We start from the raw sequence: 26214 nt of genomic DNA on the forward strand, positions 1-26214 counted from the left end.
TGATGAAGAATTAAGTGTATAAAGTAGTCAATTCACCTATTTTTTATAGCAAAATTTGGGAGATTTCAGTAATATAAAGGAAGTTATCAAAATAAATTTCTTGATAGAAGTCAAAATTATTTTGTGTCATGATTAATTTGCTAAATATTCAACTTAAGGATGACTTACTTGCCAAATCAATATGAAAAATATGTAAACCTATTAAGTTTATAGTATAATTGTGGTACATTCAATAGTACTACAATCAAGGTGTTTTCGATTTATTTACTTTAGTCTAAATCTCAAACGATATAATTGAGTTGATAAAAAGTATTTCATCGACTTTATGTTATGTGAAGGTGTTTGACTAGTGTGGAAGAGGTAATTAGAAAGACTTTTGAAACTTGTAGTTTTAGACATAACATTTACATGGCTCTAACAATGATGTCATTAAGAGTAACATGAAAAGTATAAAGCTAAATTACTTCGAAATATAAGAAATAATCATTTGTTTTGAAACAGACCAAAAAGAGCATATTATCACTTTCGAGAGTCCCCTGATCGCCTTTTTCTTATACGATCAATATCGATCAGAGGCTCGGGAATCAAGCCCATCTATAGAACATAGACAAGTAAGGAGCAGAAGATCAATACATAGTCATTGGCTATGTTGCTCGGACTCTTCAGAAATGTCATCGGGTACGTGTCGGATCCTTCAAAAACAGTGTATATTTGGAGGATCCGACAACTTTTTTGGAGAGTCCGAGCAACTTGGGTCATTGGCAGGTCAACTGGTGAGATGATTGATGATGCATTCACAGGGGCAAGCAGACATGTCGACCATATCCTACTCGTTGGTTCTTCACTGGAAAAAATTATCGTCTGAAGACAACGAGCAAATCTTCTTTGTACATGGTCAATGGCGTCGCGAGTTGCTTACTTCTTGTTGTATAAGCAGATTGCTAGTGGCTCAATCCTCACTTTGTCACCAATGCCAGCAAAATGAGTGAAATTTTGGTCTGTAACGTCGCATTGCAGACAAGATTTCTTATGTAAACAGAACACCACCGCGTGTCTGGCATAGACTTCCAGGCTGTTCATCGCGATACCTGTCTTTGACGCGTTAAAGAATGTGGCAAATCATGCTAAAAACTTCAACCGAAAAGAGCATATGCATCAGAATGACAACTTCTCGTTGATCACTATGTGTTGAAGTATAAATTCATGAACTTAAGTACTACTGTACTAGTTAAGTATTGTGTCAACAACTAGATCATGTTCTTCGCTTTGATGCAAGGCCAAAAGCTCTAGCACCTCGTGGATATCTTTTGAGAATGGTTTCGAATTATCACCCGATAGAAATTCTTGGACCAAACTGTTTATCTCGATCAGACTGCATCCCGGTGTTTTCTTCATGCTTTTACTTCTTATGAACTTCCTCATCCTTGATACACCGTCCCACTTTCCGAGATCTGCATAAATGTTTGCGAGTAGAATGTAGTTCCCTGTATCTTCCGGTTCGAGCTCTAGTAGATGTTCCATTGCAACAACTGCGATTTCAAGATTGCGATGAGTTCTGCAAGAACTCAACAGAGAACCCCATATAGCAGAGTCGGGCTTAACGGGCATGCTCTTGATGATTGCAAGAGCTCGTTCAAGACGGCCTGTACGTCCAAGAAGATCAACCAGACAACCATAATGCTCTATCCCGGGCTCTATGTTGTAATCTTCTTTCATGGAATCGAAATACCTCAAACCGTCATCACACAGACCAGCATGCGCGCAAGCGCATAGAAGACCGACAAATGTGATTTCATTCGGTTCAACAGCAGATCTCTGCATTTCGTGAAACAACTTCAATGCTTCATGCGCTCTACCATGATTAGCCAAGCCTCCAATCATCGTACTCCACGAGATCACGTCTCTTTCAGACATCTGGCCGAACAACTGCCAAGCCTGATCTACACTTCCACATTTCGCGTACATTTCCATCAACGCATTACAAACAGAAGTCTTCCTCAAATACCCATACTTCTCCGCATAGAAATGAATCCACTTCCCTAACTCGAGCGCCCCAAGTTGCGCACAAGCAGGCAAAACCGAAACCAAACTAATCCAATCCGGTTTCACCCCGACCATTTGCATCCTCCTAAAAACCTCCAACGCATCACCATAAGACCCGGTTTTTGTATACCCCGAAATCATAGCAGTCCAAGAAACAATACTCTTATTCGGCATCTCATCAAACAAATCTCTCGCTTTCTTCACCTGCCGCAATCTTACGTATCCACAAATTAAACCATTCCAAGAAATCACATCTCTCTCAGACATTTCATCAAACATCTTACGCGCATACCCCATTCGATCACATTTTACGTACATATCCAATAAAGAATTTGCTATAACAACACTCGACATCAACCCAAATCTACACACATTACCATGAAACTGTTCACCTATATCAACACGCAAAGTTGCACTACATGATCTAATAACAAATGGGTACGTATATTCATCTGGAGACGCTATTCCCCTCATCATTTGACGATACATATTGATACATGAAATATACCTATGTTTATGCGTATAAGCTCTAATCATACTATTGTATAAATAGTTGTTAGGATCATCAACTTTTGTGAACAACGAATTTGCATAGTCAATATCTCCAATTGTGTCACAAATTTCAACCATTCTGGTTACCAAGTAATTACTCTGGGATAGTGAAAATTTGACAATTTGGGCATGTATTTTCTTCAAAAATTTTGTGGTTTTGCAGTTGTTTAACATAGGTATGAACATATCTTCTAGTCCTTTGACTGTTAAAACCACAAATCTTACATTCATTTTGCATTCGAGGGAGAAAAAGATACTAAAACAGTGCTATCACTAAAATTTGCCAAACTCATGTTGTTTGAGAAAACTTGACAATTTGTACATGTAAGTATCATCAAACTTTGATTGTACTTCTCTAAGAAAACTTACAAATTATCTTTTGCTTTATACACAAAACAATACATGTTCTTTCAACTGGTTCTTTTTGTTTTAAAAGTGGTGCAGTTTTAGACACAATTGTTTGGTAGAGTGGATAAGAATAATGAAAAATAAGGTGTATTAGTAATGCTTGTATTAGTAATACTTGTGTTAGTTATGCTTGTATTTTTGTTATGCAGTGTTTGGTTCGATGTATTAAAAAAACATGAATTAAATAATTTCTAATTTTTTTTTTTTTTACATAATACCCTCAATATATATGTTGGAAAGGATGCGGAATTTTTTTTGAGGGGTAATAGGGTCTTTAAGCATGTTAATGCATGCATTAGATCCATTGGATTGCTAATATCATGAATTTTGAGGTATTAGTAATACACACTTCAATACACAATAGAGAAGCATTAGTTATACATAGAGTAAAAAGGTATACCAAACAAGGTACTACTAAAAATAATTTATGCATTAACATTTTAATACACTCTACCAAACGACCCCTAACATCGTAAATTTTTTTAACAGCAACCAATCACCTTTCTATCATGCTATTTCCCCCCCTCCCCCCCCCCACCCCACAAAAAAAGAGAAAAAAAGAAAACTCACCTGCATATAAGATTAATTTCTTTCCGGGATTCTTTGTTAAATAGGTCTTTTAAGTCTATTATTTAATTAAATGGATCAAAAGTTTTTTTATTTAGTGAGATAACTCATTTTTAAGACAGCACTATTATTTGTCCGACAATCAATCCGACAGATCTATTATCTATCCTACAGATGAGAAGATAAAAATAGACAATTTTGCTAATTAAAAACTCGAAGAGGACGGGACATTTTGCTAAATGCAAACTTAAAAAGGCTTAATAGGCAAATTTTCTCTCTTTTCCCTCCCAACTTGTAATTGAAAATTTGAAACAACAAATCATATCAAGCCGGAATCGAATCTATAGAAGAACCAATTATCAGGGAGTAATAATGTTGTTAAGACGCAACAGTAATAGTCGATCACCTTCTTTCTACAGTGAGACTCTTTTATTTTTTAAAATTGATAACAAATTGTTCAAATTAGAGCACATGTTGTTTCTCACCTTGATTTTTAGCAAATATAGCAGAACATTTCATTTGCTTATTTTGGTGAAATAATGTCTCAAAATCTGTTGATTTTCTTGGAATCTAGGTAAGGCAATTTAGTTTGCTAGTTTTCAATATGGTTAGCTTAATCATGTTAGTTCATTTGCAAGAAACAATAATTTTGAATTTTTCTTTGGTCTGTAACAACACTTTATGAAGTTCACTTTTTGTAATTTCAGATTTGTCAACCGAGTCTTCATTTATCACGGTGAAAATATATCATGGGGGAATTATGAAGCGTACACTAGACAAGCATTGCATTGGAGGAAACATGGATTACATTGATTATGTAAATGCGGCAGAACTGAATCTTGTTGAATTCAAGAAGACGGCAAATCTAGTAATAAATGGAAGTTGATCTCTACAGACTCTGAAGCGTACGCTGTTAGCAAAATCATCCAAAAAAACAATGTGCTTGAGATATACTTTGAACACTTGAATTTTTACTTTCAGACGGACAAAATGGATTCAGTAAATCAATCAAACATGGGAGAAAATGATAAACAACAGATTTCGTATGAAAATTCATCAAGTGAAAATTTTTGTGACTCAGAGTGGAATGATAATTTAAGAGTGGAAGCAATTTGCATACATCATCCAGAGTGCAAATGGAAAATCAAGGCTTCAAAAATGCAAAAATATAAGGCTTTCCAGGTTCGAACTTATGATCCCGTACATACTTGTAAGGAGTGGCATTATGAAAATAGGACGATCACTTCATCTTTCATTGCAAGAAAGTACCTCAAAGAAGTTGGATCGAATGGAAATTGGAGAGTGGCAGAATTTCGGGATAAAGTAAGTGTCGAACTAAGAGCTCATGTGACCTTATCTTAAGCTAAAAGAGCTAAGATGAAAGCGATTGCATTAATTGATGGTGATATTTAAAGATCAATACAAAATGATGCGGGAGTATTGCAATGAGATTAATAGAACAAATTCGGGCAGCACAATATACATGAAGCTTACTGACAACAAGGTCCCCAATGAGCCACAGAGATTTCAAAGAATCTACATCTGTTTTGCTGCTTGTAAGCTTGGCTTAATTTGATCGTTGTTCTGCCATTCAACAAATGTTCCATTCATGTCGGTATTCATTAACAGAAAAAAATCTCAGGATAGCTTAAATGTATGTCGAACGCTTAAGCGGAGCTTGTGGTAATTCATTCCTCGCTTGTTCGAAAGAGTTTCAGATTGAATTCAACCCTAAATATCTGGTATCTGCCCTCAGAAACCTTTTCAAATCTCTCAACCGCGAAAGAGAGGTTGGTAAATAGCTTGAGAGTTTATTGCCACGCAAATTTAAAACCTTTTCAAGTGTGTATGTTAATATCAGATAAATGTTTAAAATTGTAACGTTGTTATCTGATGGATACTTTCTGTGATGTAGGGGAAATTGAGAAGGGCAAAGGAGATTCTTGAGGTTGGTAAGCAAATATGGCCGCCTCCCCTGCCATTTTAAATTGTGAGCACAACAGCGTAAGTAGGTATGCTACGAAATAGTGTCCTTTTGAAACCTAATGAAATAGTTAGCCTCTAAATCTGAGATGAGTTTTTGACTCCGCGGGCTTCAATTTTTGAGTGTCGTAAGATGTGGACAAGCATGACGAATGTGAAGAGTTATAGATGAAAATAACTTCAAAAGCATGCCATTATCTTTATGCAGCAGCTCATGAGCATGTTTATCACTTGTCGTGAAATTCAATCTTGGGGTGCTGTAAAATGTGGATAAGTATGATGAACATGAAGAATTTGAGACGAAAAAGTATGCAATTATCGTTATACAGCTGCTCATGAGTCATGAGCAGTGTTGTTTAGCAGGGGTGCTGCGACTACAGCCCATGACTTGAAAAGGTGCATCTCAAAGAGTTTCTGTATTCCCTTCTACTGGATAATTCTGTACTTGTATACGGGTAAACCACGTATACACCACATAGAAAGACAAGTGATATCCAGTTTAAACTATGTATGTATACGGGTACCTTTTTCCCTCCTTATTCTTGATGAAGGAAAAATGAAGCTTACAAAATAAAGCGGGGTTATACATTTATTGGATTACCCCATGACTAAGAATATGAGTTTGTAATTAATTTTTAAGTTGATGAGCGACTTTGATGATGTTGTTTTTACCCCATTAGCAAGTGTATTATAACTAACTAGTGATGACTATAAGACTCAAGATCGATGGTAAAGAACGTAATGAGATTCTTGCGCTGAAAAGTGGCTCCTGGAGAAAACTTGATAATCATCCTACAGGCAATAACCCTGTGTGATCTGATATGAATTATTTAGTATTTCGACATGGAGCATTAGATTACACGGAGCATTTCATTGGGTTCATTCGTTACTGAATAATTCTGTAGTTACGTTTAGTATTTCAGATGAGCTGTATGGAGAGATTCCGTTGCCATGGGACTGGATTTGTTTTTTCATATAATGCATAGCAAACAAGGTGTTTCAGTATTGAGAGACATACTTTGTTTTTATTCTACTCGTATTGATCACGGGAAGTACAATTTTAAGTTATGGGTAATGAACGAGTATGGTGTCAAAGAATCGTGGAATCAGTTGTTTACCATACAAAGTACCGATCTTTATTCAGTCACCCCGAAATACATGTTTTCAGATGGTGAAGTGTTGCTCCGTTGCAGCCAGTTGAGACGTAGTGGTTCTGTGTGTAAGACATCCAAAGAATCATCTGGCGTATGGCCTCAATCTGATTCGGAATGTATTCAGAATGGTTTTGTTTACACAGAAAGCTTGATCTCTCCAAAGTTGCTTACTTGGTATTGAGAAGCTACATTATGTGCTTAAGCTGGCCTCAACATCACGGTTATTCTATAAACTCTGTAACGAGTTAGATTTTGTTATTTTCGGTGATTGACTGTATGTATGCCGGATATATCTGATACAAAAGTGAGTGTGTATCAAGAGAGTCAAGCCAACACAAGAATAACAAGATGAGCAACAACAATGCTAGTGAATCGAAATAGGCCACACACGGCTTCACTAGACTTCAAGGTTTACAAAAAATGACAAGATGATAGAGATTACAAGATTACAATAACAACAACAAGAGCAACAAAGTGGAAGCAACTATAGTGAATCGAAAATGGCCCCACATGGCTTCACTATGTTACCACACAAACAACAAGATTACAAATTAAAGATAGTAACTTGACATACAATATTCAAGAATCTAAGAACCCTAAGACTAATAAATATTATTACCAAGCTCTTACTTTGACCAAGAGGAACTCAATGACCTCAAGATCCTAGTTTCTAGCCAAAATTCAACCCAAGTGTCACTCCAATTGGGAATTTCGGTTTTGAGCTTCTCCAATAGAAGAGAGAAGTTCAAAATATTACAAGTCTTGTGTTCTCAAAATATCATGAATGAACTAACTCCAAAATAACCCTAACACTATCTATTTATATTAGTCCACAAAGGGAGATAACAAATGACCATCCTACCCTTGCCAAGGGGTGTCCTTGGAGTGTAAGTTTATTACACTTCAAGGCTCCTCGTCACACTTAAAAATATTTAATCCATTGGAAGAATCAAGTACCAACTCACACACGGCCATTTGCATGAACATAGCTTGGAGTTTTTGTAACTCCCGAGCTTGGCTACGTGTGAATGGTCGTGAACTTGTTGGACAGCTTGTAGAACTTGTTGGATAGCTTGGTACACCCGTATCAATATCCATTGAGTTTTGTGTAGAGTAAGTTTTTTTTGTTTAGACAGCAAAGCATATGGATGAGCCACCATAAACTTCTTGTATAAGAAATTTTTGGTTAGGATTAGCTAGAGTTGTCTCCCAGTTATGATGTACAAAGCTTGGTATGCCAAGCTCAAATTATAACTTTTTACACTAATGATCAATGGAAGGCAAGACTTTAAATATAAACCAGGAGATAAAATAAAGAAATTTAACGTGGTTTGATCAATTGACCTTCATTTTAAGAAGACTCTCCAATCCCAAATTAAAGTACTACATTAATGCGGACGTCGTCGTATAGTACAAAGTAAGTATCTTCAATTTTTGTGTAACACAATTTTATTCTCTTGAGAGTTGAACTATTCTTCTTTCATTTTGTTTTTCAAATTTTATTTGTTCAATTAGATATACCAATATAGCAAGGGAACAAAGTATCATATCAGAAGTAGAAAAATTACATGTTACATGACTCGGAATACACGTGCAACACACGTGTCGAAGAACTTGTATATAAAGATCCTGTAATTTTGGCAAAAATCCTGTATTGGTGTTAAGAATCTATTTAATATGTATAATAATTTTACCAGAACTCAACAAGTTACCTTTTCTAGCATCTAGAACTCATAAACTTAAGATTCTAGATCCGTCTCTATGCGGCACTGCTTATGTCTTATGGTCTATATGGGATTAATAAGCAAAATTTTTAATTGAAGGGAAGAGAGTTGCGAAGCATTTTGAGGAAAAAATTAAGATGGGTGTTGATGGTGCTACGGGAATCCACTTCAACGAAGAAATAGTTGTGGATATCCTCAGCAGGCTACCTGTGCGATCTCTTCTTCGATTCTAATGTGTTTCGAAGATTTGGATGGCATTGATCTCCCATCCTTACTTTAAGATGAAGCATCGCAAGCTTTCCAAGAATAACCAAAATTCCCCAAAAATTCTTTTTCTTAAGGACATGTTTACCTTGCATCTTTCCTCTTTAACGCAAGCTTCTTTATTGTTGGATCAATTTACTGAGAATGTACAAAAACTTGATTGGCTTTATGGCAGTAAACCAGGGAGTTGCAAGATATATTGTTGCTACGATGGCTTGGTTCTTGTAGGGATTTGTAAATATGATCATGTTAAACATCTCATACTTTTGCTATGGAACCCTTCCACAAGAGAATCAATAGTACTTCCTAGTACAAAATTTTTACCGTCAGAAGATTATATTTGCGGAGATTGGGATATGACTCAACTACTAGTGCTGAGTATATGATTCTTAAGATCGGTTACCAATCATGCAGCGAAATTCTTGCACTGAAAAGTGGTTCGTGGAGAATAATTGGTAAGCCTACTGGCATTTATTCCTCATGGTTGTCTAATATGGACTCTTTGGCTTTTGTACATGGAGCATTTCATTGGCTTGGTTTGTCACCGAATGAGTCTGTGACTTCATATGATATTTCAAATGGGGGACATGAATTGCGTCAAACATGGCCTTTCGGTATTGGGAGAAATGATTTGTATTTGTACCACTCATTATGATCAGTGGAAGTACACTTTTAACTTATGCACAATGAAAGACTATGGAATCGATTTTTTACTGTCCAAAGTACCGATCTTTATTCTTTGGTACCAGAATACAGGTTTTCAGATGGTGAAGTGTTACTCCGTTGATAGCATTTTGACTGTTGTGGTTATATATTTAAGACAACCAAAGAATCATCTGGTTTTTGGCCTCAATCTCGTTCAGAATGTATTCGGAATGGATTTGTTTATACAGAAAGCTTGATCTCTCCAAAATTACTTACTTAGTATTTACTCATGTACGATCAAGACAACATCTTTTCGAGGTAATCATACTATAACCTTTTTTTCATTGTAATGTTATTACTAGTTTTGTTTGTAGCTCATCATTCGCTTATATTGTAGGAGTCGCAGATTTGGTTGGGGCCATACAACTTTACATACGCGTTTAAGCTTCTCGACCTGTTGGGAGCATATATTAGGATGTCAAACTTGGCAATATTCAGCGTTGTAACAAGTTAGGTTTTGTTATTTTTCTGGGACTACCCTTGTGTTGCATATGCCTTGTTTACTTCTGTAAAAACAAAAAGTGATTGTATGAACTATCTGTAGACACTGAAATTTTGTGGACTCTACAAAAAGAGTTCAATTTTGATTTATGTTCTTGGGGCTACTTTACCCTAAATCTAGCTTGATGATTCCGCCTATTTAAAGTGTAACATATTCCCTAAAACAAGCATCTTGAATATCCCATAAACTGATGGGTATTCGTAAAAAGATCACTAATATCCCTATTTAAAGTGTAACATATTCCCTAAAACAGGCATCTTGAATATCCCATAAACTGATGGGTATTCGTAAAAAGATCACCAATATCCCACAAAATCATGGGATATTCATGAAGAGATCATCCTATGTTCGAGAAATACTCTACTAATGGCCCTCGAATTATGGAGAAAATCGAGAGAAGAATCACTAACGGCGCTCGAATTACGGAGAAAATCGAGAGAAGAATCAAGGGAGGAACAGATTTGTACCCATAATCGTTTATCAATAAAATTATTATTTCTTCATATTTTTATTTGTGGTTGAAGTTTATTTTCCATGAATTTAAATTATGTTGGAAACACTATCTGGCTAGTTGAACTATGCACTTTGTCAAAAAAATATTTTCATCAGTGTGATCTTCAAGTATGGAACTTTGAAGTTCTCTCATTCTGACAAAAATCCATATTTGTTTTACCTTATCTGTTTCTGTTACCGCCGTGCCTGAAAATATTTTGTATTTTCGCCAAGCACAGAACTCTGACAAGTCTTGGAAGACTGAACTCACATATGTGGCAAAATACAAGATTGTCTCGTATGTGTGGCTAGGGGTGACAGTTCAACCAGATGAGATGTGGTTTGTTTTCTTTTAAAATCTTTTCAGCAGAGCATATCTTGTATATTTGGTTAAATCTCAAACAGTAAATGGAATAACACACTAAGTATTTACAATGATTCTTTAAATTGCAGAAGAATTCAATAGTCGTTGAAGCTTTCTAATAAATTCCTTATATGTCAAAGTTATGCAATTGGGGACGACACTTGTATAACTTAATCAGAGATATGATCTTTCAAATATTATGCAATTAATGTTATTTGGATATTCATGCAAATTAATAGCTCATGTTAGAGCTCTCAGTAGGCCAGGGTGATCTCATTTTGCCTTACTAATCCCAGAGAAACTTCAAATACATGACTAGATCATATAAGCATACTTTTTCGATGCTTAGCTACTCTTACATGATTATCTCTGGATATTCTATTTCCTTTGTTTGCGTGGCTTTATTTCTTCCTCTTTGCCACTTTCTTTGGTTTTCTTGAAGTGGTTCACAATTGAAATATTGAGATTCTTTCGACTTTCTTGTTGACATTGTTTTGTTGCATTCATCATCTCCATGCTGGCTTTTGTCTTCTGTGGTAAGGGGTGTTCTTTGAACTTTCCTCGTGTTGCCTATGTTCGCTAATCTCCTTTCTGATGTTGTTACTGGTATAGTTTCATATTCCACGACTTGGCTGATCACTGTCATGTGGCTTTCTTTGTTTCTGATTTCCAGTAAGATTTCATTGCCTCGGGGTTTGGTTAAGTCGATCTCTACCTATATTTTTGCTGTCGTAGGTCTAGCTTACTGATTGCCTCCACAATGCGAAATAGAGCATCCCAAATGTAGTAATGGCATGGGAGGTCAATCATAGTACATAGGAACTAGTGCTAACATAATCAGAATATCAAACCATAATGTCTAACCATGGGATAATCATGCGAGATAAAATAACCGTAAGAGAAAGGAATCATATTCATCTCTCGAATCTCAGTACCAGTCCAATAATCAACCTGCCATGAATTAATAATAATAACAACACAATACTTAGCCCGGACAAATAATACCTAAACTGGGCCCCATAACCCGAAAGGTCTAATCAACACACAACACACCACAATTAATACTCATCGACTATACTATGCAATCCCCATAAGGTTGATAGATATAGGTGCATACTGGTGATAGGAAATGTGCATGTTGTAACCCAATATAAATGCAAAGTATAATCCATACGACTATAACCGAACCAAGTACCTTACTGTAACCCAGTGTATGCACCTCCTCCAGCTCGGCGGATTGCAAGGCAGGACCAACCGCGACCTCTCTTCTTCGGCACGACGGCTCATGGACGAAGGGGCCCCTAGAGGGTTCGGGAGTACCCGTATACTAATATCTGACAAATAAACAATCTACTAATATAAGAATTCGTACTGAAGACTCTTCAATCATTGAAGTACTATGTTATTACAAAGAAAAAATCGACGCTGCCTTAGAGAAAGTAATCCGACACATTGAGTAAAATGACGGAAATAAATTCTTTAAGGACACACACAGAACTCTGTCGTCGCAGATACTTTTAATTACAGATTCTTTTTTCTATTTATCAGCCAGTTATTTCAAATTTCTAGTTTATTTACAGGTCTAAACACATGATAATAACAGGAAAGATCCTCAATTTTTTTATTTTTTACGTTGTCACAATTAGGGGTGTTCATGGGTCGGTTCGGGTCGGTTATTGGTCAAAATCATAACCAAACTAACTTAGTTGGTTTATAAATTTCTAAAACCAAACAAAAAAATAACCGTCGGTTTGGTACTTGTCGGTTTAGTTCGGTTTGGTTCGGTTTATAACTTTAGCTAATAATAAAAGTTGAAAATTAAAAAAAACAAATCCAATCTAACATATGAGATGTTAACCGAGTGTCGTATCTCAACCTTGAAACTAAGATGTCAATTGAATGTTATACTTTGGCAAAGCTATGAACAACACCATATGAACACTTATAAAAAAATATTTTAAAACTACATTTAACATAATGATATGATAAATCTCCCAAAAGGTGAACACATAAACTTCTTGCTCAACAAGGTTCAAAAAGAAAGTTAAAAATGATTGTCTATAATCAAATGAATCTCAGCTATAAATTTCAATATACAACAAGATATTACTTTTACAATTAGTATCATTTGCCATTTAAAGTGCAAAATTCACTTAGAATCTCATAAGGTACTATCAACTAGATGAAAAAATGACTTAATGTGTTACGACTAAAGTTAAATCATGATTAAAATATAAAACGTAACAAATGTTTATATTTTATTTATGAATAATACATAAATAATTATATTATATATATCTTGGTTCGGTTTGGTTATTTTGTCGGTTATTTTAGAGTAAAACCAAACCAAACCAAATTAGTATCGATTTTTTAAAATTCAAAATCAAACCTAACCAAATATCGGTTTTTTTAATCTGTTTGATTTGGATCGCGGTTCGGTTTGGTTAAAAACCAAACCATGAACACCCCTAGTCACAATCATGTAATAGTGTTTTACTATTTTTAAACGTTAATCCATTTTTAACAAATTTTAATTTAAACATTTTTCTCGTTTAATTAATTATAATAATCGAGCATGCCGATTTGATATTTTTATATATTTGAACAACCAAGTTTGATTAATACCTTATGATGCCAAAAGTGGGAAAATAGAAAGGAAAGAAGAAAATACCATATCATATTAAAAGTAGGAATATATTAAAAATCTTTAAAAGGAGATTCTAAGCATTCAAATTAAAGCAAATAGAGAAAAGTAAGCTCTAAAGATGACACAAAAGCCAAATCTTTTCAAAGGTATCTTTTTCTTTTGTATTATTTGCTTTTTTTTTTTTTTTAGTTTGTATGTGTATTCATGTAATGTCATTATCTGCTAGCTCGTATACACCTCGACTATTCCTGATTTAAACTATGCATGCCAAAACTTCATGTTTGAAGGGTGTGCAAATTTTTTTTTTTCTCTATGTACATAAGAATCGAAACCATGTTTGAACCACATAATTCCGACAAAGGATGTGCACTAGACCACCCTTCACCCTCCGTCTATGCAAGACAGAGATGGTGGAGCTGATAAATCATAGAAGGTCGATTATTTTTATATATGTATATGTGGTAGATGTTGAATCTAGCCTCTTTGTATGTTTAATTTCTTTATATTTTGAATTTTCTTGACGAAAATACTGGCTTCATTATAAATTTGAATTGCAGGGGAGAGAGTTGTGAAGCATTCAAAGATAACAAAGCCTATGGATCTTGACTCTTCACCTAACTTAAACTCTGCGTACCAAGGCTTAGATAGATGGACCCACGGGCGGAGCTAGGGAGCTAGACCTCGAAATTTACACTTATACTCCCTCTGTTTAAAAAAGAACGACCTACTTTCCTTTTTAGTCCATTTAAAAAAGAATGACCTCTTTCCATTTTTAGCGACTTTTTACTTTTAACTTTCCACGTGGCATGCTTAACACCACAGGATTAAAGTATCTTTTATTTAAGACCACAAAATTTAAAAATCTTTTTTATTTTCTTAAACTCCTTGCCAAGTCAAACCAGGTCATTCTTTTTGAAACGGAGGGAGTATCTTAAGTCAACCTTTTTATTTTTTTCGTTTATGTATATATATATATATATATATATATAGATGTTGAGAAAGGGAGCCTTGGAGTAACTGGTAAAATTGCCGTTATGTGATCAGAAGGTCACTGGTTTAAGCCTTGGAAATGGCCTCTAGCAGAAATGCAAGGTAAGGCTACGTACAATACACCCTTGTGGTGGGGCCTTTTCCCGAACTCTGCGCATAGTGGGAGCTTTAGTGCACGGGACTGCTTTTTATATATGTAGATGTTGAGTTCGCTTAGTTTCTTTGTATGTTTAGTTCTTTAGATTTTGAGTTCCCTTGCTGAAAATCTTGGCTTCACGACTAGCTGCATAGCGCTAACCAAATTTTTTAACTGCAGGGAAGAGAGTTGTGAAGCGTTCAAAGAATATGGATGTCGATGGGACGATGGAAGTTCGCTTGCAAGAAGAAATAATTATGGATATTCTCAGTAGGCTACCGGTGTTGTCTCTTCTACGATTCAAATGTGTTTCGTAGTATTGGATGACATTGATATCCGAGCCTTACTTTACATTGAAACATCTCAATCATGCCAAGAATAACCAAAGTTCCCAAAAAATTCTTGTTCTTCATGGTGAGTTTCCCTTGCATTGTTCTTCTTTATCATCGGCTTCTTTATCTTCGGTTTAACTGGTTGAGGATGTACGAAAACTTGATTGGCCTTCTAACCCGAGACCATGGAGGTTCAGAATGTATTGTTGTTACAATGGCTTGGCTCTTATCAAGTTACGTGATTATCCTCAGTATCCTCAGTACGCACGAGCCATACTTTTGCTATGGAACCCCTCCACAAGAGAATCAATAGTACTTCCTCGCACGGAGTTTTCACTGACAAAAGATTATTCTTGCGGACTGGGATATGACTCGACTAGTGATAACTATAAGATCCTTATGATTGACGACGCAGCACATTGTGAAATTCTCGCTCTGAAAAGTGGTTCCTGGAGGAAAATTGATAAACGTCCTTCTGGTGTATCCCCTGTGTTGTCTGATACGGAGGATTCTGGGGCATTTGTACATGGCGCTTTTCATTGGCTTGATTCGTTACTGAAAAATTCGTTGATTTCATTTAGAATTTCAAATGAGGTGTACGGAGGGATACCGTTGCCAGAAGGAATGTCCTTGGTTTTCAACGTGAACTGCATAAATGGTGTTTCGGCATTGGAAGGAATGCTTTGTGTATATTCTACTCATATTCGTCGAGGGATCCACACATTCAAGTTATGGATACTGAAAGACTACGATGTCAAGGAATGTTGGAATTGATTGTTTACTATCCAAGGTACCGATCTTTATTCAATACCGCAATACAAGTTTACAGATGGTGAAGTGTTACTCCGTTGCAGAGATTTGGAATGTGGTTCTGTATTCAAGACATCGAAAGAATCATCGCGCTTCTGGCCTCAATCTGTTTCGGAACGTATTCAGGATGGATTTATTTATACAGAAAGCTTGATTTCTCCATTTCTCCAAAATTACTTTCTTAGTATTTACTCTCAAGAAAACTTCTTTTTCATTGTAATGTCATAAAATTCAACTTTCTGGTGCATGGTTGGAAGTAGTAGTATTCTTTTTCTTGAAATGTTAAGTGCTTACGTTGGCCCAAACATTATGGTTATTCAAATAACTGTCTAAGATCTGTGGGGATCGTATATTAGTAGAGCGTATGATGTCAATAGCCCGAGGTAGATCACTCAATGGATTAGGGACAACAGCAAATCTAGGGAGCCCGAGGGTGTTCACCCGAACCCCATCGGCAAGTACTATTATATATAAGATAATTTTTTTACCTTTTTTACGTATACTTATAGATCTTGAATCCCCTGAGCACAAGACTAGAGATTGGCTCAGTAATTTAGGGGGTCAAAAATTCATCTCGAGATTCCAAATCTTAGACACTTGCTCGAGTAACTATTATTTCATAATTTTATGTTCAACTAAACGTATTAACTAAGCAAGCCCCTTTTTAAAATAAAAAATAATTAAGTGACATATATAATATCAATGCAAATATAAATAACATCAATGGAAATATTAAAGTAGTAAAAAAGAGCAACATATAAAAGAAGAGAAAAACCTAAGTATTCAAATCAAAGACTAAAAGATGAAGAAATCACTACCTCCCAATCACAAAGGTATTTTCTACTTTTTTTTTTTTTTTTGTGTCTGTGTTTTTCCTTCTTGTAATGTAGTAATATGAATTAGCTTTCATGCACCTCGACTACATCTACTAATTTACTTTGTATACTAAGGGCAGAGCTAGAATACTGGTTACGGATTCGGTTGAATCAGTAACTTAGGCAAATATCATGTATTTATAGAAAGAAATCTACTTAATATGTATAATAATATATCAACGCAAATATTATGTAGTTGTAGCGTTGTAATGGGAATATAAAAAGTAGAAAAGAAGAGAAACCCTAAGCAAATAGGCAAATATTTTCAAAGGCCAAAAGATGAAGAATACTGTAATAATTCCCAAACATAAAGGTATTTTTTGCTTGTTTGTGTGTTTTAGCTTTTGCACATCTCGACTATTCCATTGAATACGCACTAGCTACTAATGTAGACTTGATATACCAGGGTGGAGCTAGAGTACTAGTTACAGTTTCGGTAGAACGAGTAACATTGAAAAAAAAAATCATGTATTTGTATTAAGAAATCTATATAAAATGTATAATTATTTTTTCAGAATCTAATAAGTTATCAAAATTAGGCAGATGGATTTCTTTTTTGATAACTGTAATGTCTCGGTTAGCTAGCACGCACCTCGATAAGTTCCATGGGATACCTACCACCTCCCACTAACAACACGCATCTGTCATTGACCACTGTTGGGTTCAATATGAATGGAAGAAGTGTGAATGGAAAATGAAGAGAAAATGATGGAAGGAAGGAGACACCAATTTAGAAGGTGTACTCCCAAATTGGAAAGTTCACTAATTCTCCCAAATTGGTGGGAGAAGGGAACTATGGAGTGTTTTTAATAGAAAGCACTTCCTTCACATGCTAAGTGAGGCAAGAAATAAGAGATGCCTCGCGCCGTTGTCGTCGTCGCTCGCTCGGATTCGGATTTGGCAAATGATCGATCGAAATGCAACCCTTCAACGAAATGACACACTGTTTCACGTGAAATGGTATGTCTGTTCTGAAAGACACAGTCTTTGGATAAACAGACTTTTCAGAAGAGGCATGTTATGGCTATATAGGTTTGAGATTTTTAGAATACAAAACTCTTCTTCTCTTAAAAATATTTTGTGTGATCATTCAAACAGTTGAGTGCGTTCGTGGAATCCAATTATTTGAGGTACCGCTATAATTGGATTGAAGATCATTTTATTCTAGGAGGAAAATTCCATAACCTCGGGTACAGTGAGGGGAATTATTCCTTAAGGACACTCCGTGGACTCGAGGGACTTGGTCTAAAATTTCTGTTTTATCTATTTTCTGATATCTAATACACTTCTTGGATAGATTAGTAATAATCTTGTGTTTAAGGTGGTAAAGAACTTCAAAACTGTTCTTGTTCATACATGAACTTGTTGTGAAGTTGTTGTATTAATACAGATTCTAGTACCCGTAGAAGGAAAATAACAACCACTAGGTCAAACCCTTGGGTGCTAGAAAGATGGAGTTGTAATTATTTTTTGGTTAATTAATTGTTCATTTTTTTTAATTGCAGTGAAGAGTGTTATGAAGTATTCAGTTCCATTGCAAGAAGAAATAATTATGGAAATCCTCAGCAGGCTACCTGTGCGGTCTCTTCTATGATTCAAATGTGTTTTGAAGGGTTGGATGACATTGATATCCGAGCCTTACTTTACAATAAAGCATGTCAATCGCGCCAAGAATAATCAAAATCCTCAAAAATAATAACTTGTTAGCCAGACGTACCTTCTTGAGGACGAGTTCTCGTTGTATTGTTCTTCTTTATCATCGGCTCAACGCATTGAGGAAGAAAAAAACTTGATTGTCCTTCTTACGGTAAACCATGGCGGCGTTGCAGATTATATTGTCGTTATGATAGCTTGGCGCTTATCGGGGTTTTTAACAATCGTGATAAAAACTATCTACTTTTGCTATGGAACCTCTCCGGCCACAAGAGAATCAATAGTACTTCCGGATCCTGAATTTTCCTCGGAGCTTTGTTGCACTTGGGGATTGGGATATGAGTCAGTTAGTGACGACTATAAGATCCTTAAGATTGATGAAAAAGCATGCAGTGAAATTCTTGCGTTGAAAAGTGGCTCCTGGAGATAAACGAATAACTATCCTATCGGCAATTGCCCTGATTTATTATGTACCGAATCTATGGTATTTGTGCATGGAGCATTTTATTGGATCGATGATATAACAAGATCTACGGTGACTGTATTGAGTATTTCAAGTGAGATGTACACAGAGATACCGTTGCCAGAGCAAATGCGGGAGGTTTGTTTCAGTTTTGACAGAAAAGTTTTGTGCTTATGTTCATTATACGTCTCAAACGGTGAACACTTTCAGGTTTTGGGTCATGAAAGACTATGGCGTCAAAGAATCTTGGACAAAATTGTTTACTTTACAAGGTGCCGGTTTTCTTTCAGTCCTGCCGAAATATAGGTTTTCGGATGGTGAAGTGCTACTCTGCTGCAAAGATATGGGTCTTCGTTAGTTCTGTCTTAAGGACATCCAAAGCACCACTTGAATTACGTCCTCAATCTAATTTCTCTCAGACAGGTTTTGTTTATACAGAAAGTTTGTTCTTCCCAAAATTAGTTCGTTGGTTTTCTTTAGTTTACTTCTATGGTAATCATGTTACAATCTTTTTATGTGTTTTCTTATCATAAATTGAACTGTCTGGTGTACTTTAGCTGGTCTGTAAACAAACCAGATTAACCAGCACACGAGTTCGTGGTACTGTTTCAAAGGCGAGTTTTCCTTGTATTCTTCTTCTTCTTCTATATCGTCTGTTCTATGATGGATTGGCTCTTATCCTGATTGTAAGCATCTCATACTTTTGCTATGGAATCCCTCTGTCAGAGAATCAATAGTACTTTCCCGGATTCAAAATCTTCATCGCAATAGTAACTTCTTCCCGGATGGCCTAACACCACGGTTATTCAAAAAACTGTCTAAAACTCGTTGTAATCGTATTCCTAAATTAGGATGTCAAAGAACAGTGATTGATTGGATGTGGAGAAAATCTTGTTGGAAGCGCCAACCCCAGAATAGGCCGGCTCTAATGCAGGTATTGGATATCGGGTAAGAAACCAAAAAACATAAAGAACAGTGATCGAATCAAGTGTCTACATGTTGAATTAATCAATTTGTATCAGTTCCATTGAGTTTTGTGTAGTAATTTTTTTTTTTGGTTTGTTTAGATAGCAAAGCATATGGATGGCGAAAGTAGGCCCATTGTCCCAAAGTGATCGGTCTTGAATTTTTCTCCCTCAAATGTCTCGGCTTGAATTTTTGTCGCCCAAAGTGTGTCTTGAAATTTTGTCCCCCATATATCGGTTCTAACTTGTGCTATAAGGCAGAATTACTGGTCAATTGTGCAGGTTCATTGTTTTGAAATGTTGTGAACATGCGTTCTGGACAAGAGTTAGAATGTATGTCTTATGAAAACGTATCTAAGTTCTAACTTTTGCATATGAGATAATTTCTAGTCAATTGTGTTGGTTTATTGTCTTAACATATCATTAACGTCTGTCGTATGGGCATGAGTTAGAACGCCTACTCTTTTTTTTTTTTTTTTTTTTATATGAAAGGATTAGTTATACGGGCTTTAATTATTCCTTTTTTTGTGTTAGTTATTTCACATAATACCCGATATAAAACAATAGTTAGATTTTCTCATAGAGTAAATACATAATTATCCCCTGATGTTGGCCGAGATTTTCAAAAAGACACCTAAACTTTGAATTCGACCTATTACCCCACTATTTTTACTTAATTCGTTTCAAATACACTATTTTTTGCTGAATCTCAGTCACAACAAAGAGAGTGAACATACGCACCAATCAGGTGCTGCCACGTGTTAAATATATTTAATTTCGTATTTTTTTTAATAATTTTTTTCTTTTTATTTAATTTATCACCCACCCCACCCCCTCTTCCCCTACCCCACCTCATCCAGCACCCCTCGGACGTCTAGCAGCTCCCCTCCACCCCCACCCTCCGTCCAACACCCCCACCCTGTCAGCATCTCCCCCTAACCCCTACCTCCCCCCACTCCATCAAAATCTCTTTTCCCGTTCATTTTTTTTTTTTGTTTAAATCAATTCAAAAAATTATTTTATGATTGAATTGAGTTCTAAGGATAGTTAAATGATTGAATTGAGTTTTAAAATAGTTAAATGAGCTTTAATGGAATTTTAAAGATATTTTTTTTTTAAAAGCTTCAATGGAGCTTTAATGGAAGAGTTTTAATGGTGTTGAAGAAGATATTGTGTTGAAGAAGACATTGTGTTGAGCTTTAATGGAGTTTTAATGATATTAAAAAAAAAAAAAAAGTTTCAATGAAGCTTTAATGGTGTTGAAGGTGTTGAAGAAGAAAGGGTGAGTTGGGGGGAGAGAGGGGGTACCGGGTAATTTAAAAAAATAAATAAATATTATTTTTTTCCTTTTAAAAAAAGAATATAAATTATATATTAATTATTTACACGTGACAGCTTTTTATTGGTCAAAAAAGTCAATTTTGAGCCCTTTCACGCACCTGTGGCACGTGTATACACGCAGAGGTCCAAAATGGTGTATTTGAAATGGAATAAAGAAGAATCGTGCGGTAATAGATCGAAGTTAAAGTTTATATGTCTTTTTGAAAATTTCAGACAACATCAGTGGGTGATTATTTATTTTTATTTACTCTTTCTCATATCTTATAAATAAATATATTAGTTATGAGTTTCTAAATTAGCAATCAAACACCATGTTAATTTTATACATCAATAATTTATTTTCTATCTACCAAAAGTGATATTACTTGTGCAAGATTAAAGACATATATAACTCACCTCCAAATTAGTTATCAAATAACTCCTTATACTCCGTCTATCCTAATTTATGTGATACTTTTCTTTTTAGTCTGTTTAAAAAAAATAAAAATGCCACGTTTTCATAATTAGAAATAATTTAACTTTAGAATTCTTCTTATACCCTTCATGGACAGAGTTATTTCATATTTGTTATTGGTGGAAGGTTGCAGGTATTCCGTAGATTTAGTCTGAGCCTCAAACACCACGGTTATTTTAAAAAATCTCCTTTTACCCTATAGTCATACAAATGGTCAAAAAATATTTTAATCATATATTTCAAATTTTTTCTTTTTTTGTTAAATTCTGTATCAAGTCAAATGAATCACATAAATTACGGAAGTAAAAATGCAGTATATTTTAGCCTATTCACTCAAACAAAATTAAAAAAGAAAATGGAAATAACTTTATCCTATAAAAAGTAGAAAAACGTAACAAAATAGTAAAGTAGAGAAACCTTAACCACAAAGCAAAGAGAGAGAGATAAATATTTTCAAAGCCCAAAAAATGAAGGAATCAATACCTCCCAATCCCCAGTCAAATCTTTGCAAAGGTATATGTTGCATTTCTCTCTATTTTCTGTTTTTATTTATGTGTGTATCTAAGTCAGTTTTACGCGCATCGACTATTTTGTTGAATATTTATTAGAGATAAGCATCCAATGATCCTCGAACCATGACCAAAGTTGCTACGACATACAATGATCCTATTATCTCCTAAACTCAATTTTTAGCGTATTTTTGTTTGTATGACACGTTTATTACATAAAATGAGGCACACATCAAAGGTGTCATGTCAGCTAAAAAGATTTACAAAAGGTGCCACATCAGCGAAAAAGATGACAAAATTACGTTAAAATTTAGTTCTGATGGTAATAGGACCCCGTGAAGTTGCAGTGTGTCGTAGAAAATTTGGTCATAGTTCAGCATATGGGCGAAGCTAGAGTACTAGTTACGGATATGGTAAAACAAGTATAAATCTTATATTTGTACTAGAAAATTCATTTATAAGTATATTGTTCAGTTTGTTTATCTTGCTTTCCTATTTTGTCAAATCTTTTATTTAAACTTCTCACACGTGGCATACTTTTAGACCATAAAATTGAAAGACATTTTGATAGTATTTTATATATCTTTGGTTTAAGACCAAAGGACAATCCGATGCACTAAAGCTCCCGGTGTGTGCGGGGCCCGAGGAAGTGCTGAACCACAAGGGTCAATTGTACGCAACCTTAACTTGCGTTACATGACAACAAATTTACCATTTACTCCAAGGTTCCGCTTTAGTTTAAGACAACAAGATTCAAAAGTCTATCCCGAGTCAAACCAGACAAACAAATTGAAACGGAGGAAGTAGTAAATGTTCTAGAGCCGAGTAAGCTGTCTTTTCTAAAATGTAGAACTCATGAACTCAAAATTCGAGATTCGTTTTTGTCAGCATAATGTAACTTAGGCTTGTGGAACAAAAATGTTTTGCCTTAACTGCAATTTTTAGCTGCAGGGAAGAGAGTTGTGAAGCATTTAGAGAAAATAAAGCAGATGGATTTGCAAGAAGAAATAATTATGGACATCCTCAGTAGGCTACCTGTGCGGTCTCTTCTTCGATTCAAATGTGTTTCAAAGTTTTGGATGACATTGATCTCTCAGCCTTACTTTACGACGAAGCATTTCAATCATGCCAAAAATAACCAAAGTTTCCAAAAAATGCTGCTTCTTAACAAGGAGTATTCATTCCATTGTTCTTCCTTATCGTCGGATCAACTGTTTGAGGATATACAAAGACTTGATAGGCCTTGTAGTGGTGAACTATGGGGTTGGAAAATACATTGTTGTTACGATGGCTTGGCTATTATAGGCGTTCGTAATTATCCTGATAATGACTTCATACTTTTGCTATGGAACCTGTCTACAAGAGAATCAGTAGTACTTCCCAATCCAAAGTTTTCACAGGAGGTTACTTGTACTTGGGGATTGGGATATGACTCGACTAGTGATGACTATAAGATCCTCAAGATCAATGGTAAAGAACGAAATGAAGTTCTTGCGCTGAAAAGTAGCTTCTGGAGAAAACTTGATAATCATCCTACTGGCGATAACTGTGCGTTATCTGATATGGATTATTTGGCATTTCGACATGGAGCTTTAGATTGCCTTGATACGTCATCTAATATGGGCTGTTTGGCGTTTGTACATGGAGCGTTTCATTGGATTGATTCGTTACTGAATCACTCTATGGTTATGTTTAGTATTTCAAATGAGGTGTATGGAGAGATACCGTTGCCAGAGGGACTGGATTTGGTTTTTGATATAATGCATAGCAAGCAAGGTGTTTCAGTATTGGGAGGCATGCTTTGTGTTTATTCTACGCGCATTCATCACCGGGAGTACACTTTTAAGTTATGGGTGATGAACGAGTATGGTGTCAAGGAATCGTGGAATCAGTTGTTTACTATAGAAAGTACCGATCTTTATTCAATCACCCCGAAATACATGTTTTCAGATGGTGAAGTGTTACTCCGTTGCAGCCAGTTGAGACGTAGTGGTTCTGTGTTTAAGACATCGAATGAATCGTCTGGCGTATGGCCTCAATCTGATTCGGAATGTATTCAGGATGGTTTCGTTTATACCGAAAGTTTGATCTCTCCAAAGTTGCTTACTTGGTATTGAGAATATGGCCTCAACATCACGGTTGTTCTAAAAACTCTGTAACGAGTTAGATTTTGTTATTTTCAGGGATTGACCGTATGCTGGATTAATCTTGTTCCTTATGTAAAAGAACAGTGGTTGTATAAGGTATCTACATATTTGGATTAATCAATTTGTATCAGTTCCATTGATTTTTTTAGAGTAAGTTTTTTATGTTTAGATAGCAAAGCATATGGATGGATCTAGTACCCTCCATGTATATATATGTACACACTTGACCACTGCCGGAAAGTAAGCACTTTCAACTTTGAGTATGTACATCTAGACACCTCAACTCGTCTCCATTGTGTCAGTTGAACGCTCTAACTTACAAAATGATCATCTAGACACCTCCATATTTTATGTGCTACGTCAGCATTGAGGTGTCTACAAGACAGTGAGGACGAATTGGAGTGTTTAATTGTCAGTTGAGACCAAGTTGAGGTAGCTGTGCATTCTCGTAGTTGGAGTGCTTACTTGCCGATTGATGTCAAGTTTGAGTATCTATTTATGTATTATACCTTTTCCCACCGGAGGTCTCAGACATGTCAAACTTCTGAGACGAGTTAGGAATCTAGAATGACTTCATTGACTGACCATCGAGCAAGAAAGACACTTTACGCAGCATTTCAGAATGACTTCACTGACTGACCACCGAGCAAGAAAGAAACTTTACGCAGCATATCAGAATTACTTCACTGACTGACCACCGAGCAAGAAAGACACTTTACGTGGCATTTCAGGTCACAACCCGAGATAAAGAAAGCACCTGGTCCTATTTGTAAAACATTGCCGCTAACTTAGATGGAGAAATAAGTAAGCAAGACGTTCTACCATGGTTTTCTTATTTCAAATTACACCGAATTGTACCTTCAACCGAGCCTTTCTGTTCCAAAATCGAGAAAGATCAGTCTGAAAAGTAGTAAAAGGAGAGGTACAAAGTGAATAGCATTAATAGGTACATCAATGCTATAGTACATTCTTCACCATGTAAATGAAGGGAGCACATATGTAGGATATGCATTGTCTTTCAAGGCAAGAGCATGTACAGAATTATCATCCGCGACCTCTCCAAATTTGCTAAGTCCAAGTTCAGTAGCATGTATTCCGCCTGCGATAAATGCTGATGCGATTCCAGCTGCATTTGGGCCTTTGATATCATGGTGGAGAGAGTCTCCTACGGCAATACAATCTGAGGCATCGACAGCAGCCATTTCCATAGCGGACTTGTACATTATCTTATCAGGTTTGCCCATCCATTTTACTTCACCGCCAAGTTTTTCATACGTAGCTGCTAATGTTCCAGGCATAACCCGCAGAGCCCGAGCTTCAACAGTTACAAAATCAGGCATTTGCTACCACCATCGGGATTCTCTTAGCAGCACACTGATCTAGTATCTTCTCACCAACGCTTCAGTTCCGTGGGCCAAAATAAAATCAGCTTCCTCAACATTTTCCACAACTTGTAGTCCAAGCCCCTCAAGAGATATAGCACCCCTGTCACTCCAAGTCAAGTGAATACACGATCTTCCTAGAGAGGCAAACCAAGCGTCGTCTCTCCTTTGAAGATACAGATGCGTTAATTCCCCACTCGTGATAGATCAAATCCAAGGCTTCTCATTTTTTCCATGGTTATCGATGCTCTTCTTGAAGAATTACTAATGATTACCATCTTTGCACCACAAGTTGCCAACTTTTCCAAGGCCGAAATGTCACCAGGATAAGGTTGTTTCCCATCATGAAGCACGCCAAACTGATCTAGAAACCATGCCTTGAATCTATGACTTTCAGCTAGATGTTGAATTCCACTCAGAGTTTGAAACTTTAGCTCGTTCGGGCTTGATGATTGAACTGATAAGCATCTTCCAATCATGGTTTAACCCTTACAATAGTTCCTTTGGCTTATCGCATGTGTTATCAAGAGTTGGCTTAAGTAGAAAAGACGGCTTCAAAGAGTTTCAGTCACGCACTAATAAGAAAAGCATCAATCAGCAAATTCGTTCACTAGCTTGAAGAAGAACCCGTTCCTTTACGTAGTCTCGTAGTCTTTGTGTAATAGGTTGGTTCTTTAAGTTTTAATGAGCTCTAATTCTATTCTCAGTGAAATATAAACTGAGTTAGGAGTTGTGTCTTCTAGTTAGGACTT

General features: G+C 35.9%; 2 protein-coding genes and 1 pseudogene across 3 annotated transcripts; 1 reads left to right on the forward strand and 2 right to left on the reverse strand.

The window, feature by feature from the left end:
- Nucleotides 1-450: 450 nt before the first annotated feature.
- On the reverse strand, nucleotides 451-3029 carry LOC107864492 (pentatricopeptide repeat-containing protein At2g20540). Its single transcript, XM_016710871.2, has one exon. The coding sequence runs from the start codon at nucleotides 2824-2826 to the stop codon at nucleotides 1225-1227; it is 1602 nt and encodes a 533-aa protein (XP_016566357.1). The 5' UTR covers nucleotides 2827-3029; the 3' UTR covers nucleotides 451-1224.
- An 18750-nt stretch (nucleotides 3030-21779) lies between these two features.
- On the forward strand, nucleotides 21780-24220 carry LOC107864493 (F-box/kelch-repeat protein At3g23880). Of its 2 annotated transcripts, none has more exons than XM_016710873.2 (2): nucleotides 21780-21937; nucleotides 22885-24220. In XM_016710873.2, the coding sequence occupies exons 1-2, from the start codon at nucleotides 21892-21894 to the stop codon at nucleotides 24048-24050; spliced, it is 1212 nt and encodes a 403-aa protein (XP_016566359.2). In that variant the 5' UTR covers nucleotides 21780-21891; the 3' UTR covers nucleotides 24051-24220. The 2 variants fall into 2 exon arrangements, with proteins under 2 accessions (XP_016566359.2, XP_016566358.2); XM_016710872.2 differs by having other exon boundaries at nucleotides 21789-21937; nucleotides 22879-24220.
- A 717-nt stretch (nucleotides 24221-24937) lies between these two features.
- LOC107865695 lies at nucleotides 24938-25956 on the reverse strand (annotated as a pseudogene).
- Nucleotides 25957-26214: the final 258 nt, after the last annotated feature.

Source organism: Capsicum annuum, chromosome 3, assembly GCF_002878395.1.
Source record: "Capsicum annuum cultivar UCD-10X-F1 chromosome 3, UCD10Xv1.1, whole genome shotgun sequence".
NCBI classification, from domain to species: domain Eukaryota; kingdom Viridiplantae; phylum Streptophyta; class Magnoliopsida; order Solanales; family Solanaceae; genus Capsicum; species Capsicum annuum.

Coding starts and splice junctions, on each gene's coding strand:
- LOC107864493 (XM_016710872.2), top strand. CDS start 21,892: ATGAAGGAATCAATACCTCCCAATCCCCAGTCAAATCTTTGCAAAG. Junction 21,938..22,878: donor CCAGTCAAATCTTTGCAAAG/GTATATGTTGCA, acceptor TGCAATTTTTAG/CTGCAGGGAAGAGAGTTGTG.
- LOC107864492 (XM_016710871.2), bottom strand. CDS start 2,826: ATGAATGTAAGATTTGTGGTTTTAACAGTCAAAGGACTAGAAGATATG.